A 4,992-nucleotide genomic window follows, 5' to 3' on the forward strand; every position below is an offset into this window, starting at 1 on the left:
TTTCATGCAAACTAAATGTATAACTTTCACCTATGTTTATATTTGATATCAAGTTAATCAACCACTGGCAATGATGTAGTGCTTTCACTTTAAAATGAGAAGATACACATGTAAACAGTCAAAGAAATGGCACTTTCTTGGTTTGGTGATGCGAGCACACTAAACCAAAAAGAGAGCTACTGTATAGAAATTCAACACTAGTAATCTGTTAACTACAGTTCACTTCCCTGATTGTCCGACCAAACTAGAAAAAACAACAACCTTCCACTTCAGAAAAACAGAACATGTCAAATAGAAAACAAAACATAAAAAAGTCATATACAATCATAGTCCATTAAAAGAGCAATATTTGATCCAATTTCACATTGGTCAGTTTTTGTTAAATACGTTTTAGTAAAATGAAGGCCTTTGATTATTAGCTTTTCCTCTTAGGTATAATACTAATAATTACATTACTGATATCAGAAAAAGTGCATAAATCTATGAGCTTAATTTTTCTGTTCACCCTATGTATGTACTGTGTATGTATGTATGTAGGTAGGTAGGTATGCAGGCAGGTATGTATGTACTGTATGTATGTATGTATGTATGTATGTATGTATGTATGTATGTATGTATGTATGTATGTACGTACATTCACATGGAGCTCAATGCCATTACACAACTACTGTTGCCCCACCTATACAGACATTATACTACAGAATCTGTACAGTGAAATGAAATCAAATGATCATATTCACCAGTTCACAACTCATCGAATCAAAGCTAGAAATGGTTACGGGAGATATTGCTTTTAAAGAATGCATTCATTTAGGTACATATACAACATACACCATGGCACTTCTCCAGAGCAGTATGACTAGGTTTGCTTTCTCTCTATCTATCTCTCTCTCTCTCTATCTCTCTCTCCATCTATCTATCTATCTTTCTCTCTCTCTCTCTCTCTCTGACTGATTGTCCCTGCTCTGTCAGGAGTTAAGACGGAAACTTTCTCAAAGGCAGTCTGAAGAACAGCAAACAACATCACTGTAGAGCCTTTCCCCACCTCGGAAACAACGCTGAAAATAGATACACCAATACATATTACCGTTATTAATATATACTGTATTTATATATTCCTTTAATAGTGAGCGCTAAAATTGTCTTTTGAAAATAATTCTCTTTCAAAAATCCTCATTATAAACCTTATTGCAGTGAAGTCCAAATTTTGGGCGACAAGACATTTCCCCTCTAGTCAATAGTCTGAAGAGGCTTCCTCTCCTAACCTCCTCACCTCGTCTCCTGTCCTCGCCTCCTCCATCAACACCGATGAGATAAAGTGGGCTAATGAAAGTTGTCTGTGACATCTCATTTATCTCAGTTGAGGTCGATGAGGGACAATAGATAAGGGGCCTGAATTTTCTGGAGAGCAATGAGCAAACCGAGAAAAAAAAGCCTAACAGACCCGTAATACTTAGAATAGTGGGGAAAGCACCTCAAAAATAGTCCCGGATATCAGTGACAGCATATCTTGCTTCACATTTTTGCCTTGTTTACATCAACTGATTATATCCTCTTTAGGGAAATCATCAAACTGTTTTTGTTTTTTCTCTTTCAGACATTGTTTTAGGTGCATCTATTCTAGGTATTTTAAGGAATTTGCTCATTGCTCTACCAGTAAAATAGGGCCCCAAGGAGAGGAAGTTATATTTAACTACTGAGACACAGCCCTTGTCTCTATGAGCAGAGAATACTGGGAGACGGCCAGTTTGCTTAAGGTGCCAAAGTAAAGGTATCAAACTGTGTGTGTGTGTGTGTGTGTGCCTATGTGACTCTGGTTTAGTGTGATCACTTGGGATGCAGTCTTTAGTGTGCTGCTGCTCTATCCAGCACTAGTGCAAATTCAGTTCAGCTGGTCTATCTTTCTCTCTGTCTCCAAGGGCTGTAGTGTGTGTGTGGCTGTCCTCCACACCAATACCAGCTCAGGCTCCGCCTCCAGCACCCAGTGTCCGTTTCCATGGTTTCATCCTTGATCTGATCTCCATGGAACAGTGTGGGGGGGGCAGACAGCTGAGAAGGACACTATCTCTCTCTCTCTCTCTCTCTCTCTCTCTCTCCCTCTCTCTCTCTCTCTCATTGTAGCTGTCATTTATCTGTCCTTCTCTCTTCTGACTCACACAAGGGGGCATTGCTGTGAGATCACTTCCTGTCAATTTGTCCTATCACGAAACTAGTCCGTCGGCAAGAAAGCGCTCCCGCTTGTGCCCAGTGAAGGACAGACAGAGGAGGTAAGAGAGTCAGAACGTCAGCCCTCCGTCGCCTCGGGTCCTAACTGCCCAGCTAACTCACCCTACTGCCCCTCACACTCTCCCCCTCTCTCTCCAACCTCCCCCTACTCTGCTTCCCTCCCTCCCTCCCTCTCTCCCTCACGCACGCCGTAGCCTCAGGAGTATCATGTCCAGCCGCTCTCTCTGCACTTCTCTTCTGTACGCCTCCTCCTCCATCTTTCCCTCCTCGTCCTCCTCTTCCTCGTCTCCGGTGCTCAGCTGCGATGGGGGGAAGACAGGACAGGACAGGTCAGTCATAGCAGACAAGCGCGCGCGTTTCCTGTTGACGCCGTGCGCAGTCCGGCGGGTACTCACATGGGCCCTGGCACCGAGGGGGGTAGGGGTGCCCTGGGTCTTGGAGCGGGGGTCACTGGCGACCGCGACCTCCTTCACCCCCGTCGGCTGACCTGTAGGGTCAAAGGTCAAGTTGCTATCCATTAGGACCGGGGCGGAAAGAGGGGGAGTGGTCACATTCGCGGCGTCACGTTGAATGCGCACGGGAATGGCGTTTCATACACGTGTACGGCACATGTGAGCGCGAATGTGTGTGTGTGTGTGTGTCCATAAGTTTCCCCATGCCTATCTGCTCACAGTCAGTGAATGTCAGATGGAAATGAAGTTGGGTTTATAGTTTATGGGAGAAGTTTGAAAGCTGGTGGGAGTTCTTGGACTCCGGTGAGGATGACAGAAATGGGAAAATACTTATTTCTGTGGTTGGAAAACCACTGTGGGCGCAATTCTGAATATGATATGGGTAAACACACAACTTGAGCGTGTGCACGCGCGCACACACACACACACACACACACACACACACACACACACACACACACACACACACACACACACACACACACACACACTCTCTCTCTTTTAACTACATAGACATACACTCACTGCTAAGAGACAGCCACAGTAAAGGCAAAAGTAAACGTATCTACATACAAATACAAAAAGAATAACACACAAACACACACACACCTACAGAAACGAAAACTAACACACACACTTGCTTCATGGACCTGACTTGATGTAGATGCCGTCCCCGTCCCCCTCCCCTCCATCACAGTAAAGATGTCCATCCCTCTCTCCTTCTCTCTCTCGCTCCCTCCCTCCGTCTGTCCTCAGCTGCATCTGCCTGTCTCGAACCAGCTGCCAGTTTCTCACCAGGAACACATGCTGCTTCAGCACGAAGCACCTATCCCACACAGAGAGAGGGAGCGGGGGATGGGGTGGAGAGAGAGAGGAGGAGGAGGGAGAGGGAGAAGGAGGGGGAGAGAGAGAGTAAGGGTGAGAGAGAAAGGGGGGGAGAGAGAGAGGACGAGGAGGGAGAGGGAGAAGGAGGGGGAGAGAGAGAGTAAGAGAGAGAGAGAAAGGGGGGAGAGACAGAGAGAGAGTTAATCATTAGTGACTGCCAGAGAGCAAAATAATTATCAATACATATCAAATATGAAAACAAATACAGCACCAGTCAAAGGTTTGGACGCACTTCCTCATGAGAAAGTGTGTCCAAACTTTTGACTGGTACTGTACTTGTTTTCATATTAATTAATGAATCAATTACTTCAATACAGTTCATTCCATGTAAATGTTATTTATTTATTTATTTTTTTACCTCTCACTGTTGGTCAAAGGCTCCATGTCCAGATGAGGGAAGAGGTTTCTGAGGCCCCCAGAGCACTCCTCCTGAGGAGAGGAAGAGAGAGTTTACAGTTTACACAACCATACAGGTACAGTAAATGACAGGTAAACGAGCCGAGCGTGCTGTACACGGGCTGCGCTTACGCTCGTGAGGTGGTGGTGGTGGGGGGACACGACGCTGTCCTTCGGACGGCCTGGCAGACGACAAGCAGAGAGGGAGAAGGAGAGAGAGAGAGAGAGAGTTTCACTTTTTAAAAATGGCGTCCCATTCATCCGCCCCTCTGACGTTATGCCCGATGCAGAACCTAGTGCCTGTTTGCGGGGTGACTCACAGAGGGTTCTCTTCCTGTATAGGGGAGCGTCCGGCTCCCGGTGCAGCTGCAACACAGAGACGCGCCCTCGTTATCCCAGCGTAACGGGAAAGAGGCAGAGACTTAAACCCCACCCCACCCCTTCCCCCTCCCGCTCCCAACTCCACACCCCCCACTCTGATCCCCCACAGTCTCGTACCTGCCGGTGCCTCCAGAGCCACAGGATGTCATAGGGCAACTGGAAATCTATCCGCTTCAGCCTCAGGTACTTCCCTGAGAAGAGAGGGAGAAGGAGGTACAGTTGATAGATAAAGGCAGAGAGAGGGAGAAATAGAGGTAAATGAGAGAGACAGAGAGAGAGAGAGAGAGAGAGAGAGAGGCAGATGGGTTGAGAGTTAGAGAGAGAGAAAGAGGGAGATGTGTCGAGAGAGAGAGAGCGTTAGCGCGAGAGAGAGAGAGAGAGAGAGAGAAAGAGGTTGATGGGTCGAGAGAGAGAGAGCGTTAGAGAGAGAGAGAGAGAGAGAGTTAGAGAGAGATAGAGAGAGAGAGTTAGAGAGAGAGAGAGAGAGAAAGAGGTTGATGGGTCGAGAGAGAGAGAGTTAGAGAGAGAGAGAGAGAGAAAGAGGTTGATGGGTCGAGAGAGAGAGAGTTAGAGAGAGAGAGACAAAGTCAGAGAGGTTGGCGAGACGTGGGGAACGAAGTGTCATTTATTTGGAGCGCCTGTTCTCTCCTGC

General features: G+C 46.6%; 1 protein-coding gene across 1 annotated transcript in view; it reads right to left on the minus strand.

Moving 5' to 3' along the window:
* Positions 1 to 2,405: 2,405 nt before the first annotated feature.
* LOC311314206 (uncharacterized protein) overlaps positions 2,406 to 4,992 on the minus strand; it is a gene marked incomplete at both ends in the record, with an annotated part of 11,256 nt that continues 8,669 nt past the window's right edge. The window contains 7 exons of the mRNA XM_084444543.1: positions 2,406 to 2,525; positions 2,622 to 2,713; positions 3,329 to 3,504; positions 3,922 to 3,992; positions 4,092 to 4,141; positions 4,280 to 4,325; positions 4,458 to 4,531. Of these exons, the coding sequence (XP_084300669.1) occupies positions 2,406 to 2,525; positions 2,622 to 2,713; positions 3,329 to 3,504; positions 3,922 to 3,992; positions 4,092 to 4,141; positions 4,280 to 4,325; positions 4,458 to 4,531 (629 nt within the window). The remainder of the gene's footprint in view (positions 2,526 to 2,621; positions 2,714 to 3,328; positions 3,505 to 3,921; positions 3,993 to 4,091; positions 4,142 to 4,279; positions 4,326 to 4,457; positions 4,532 to 4,992) is intronic.

The sequence above is a fragment of the Borostomias antarcticus genome, assembly GCF_949987555.1.
Source record: "Borostomias antarcticus genome assembly, chromosome: 10".
NCBI lineage: Eukaryota > Metazoa > Chordata > Actinopteri > Stomiiformes > Stomiidae > Borostomias > Borostomias antarcticus.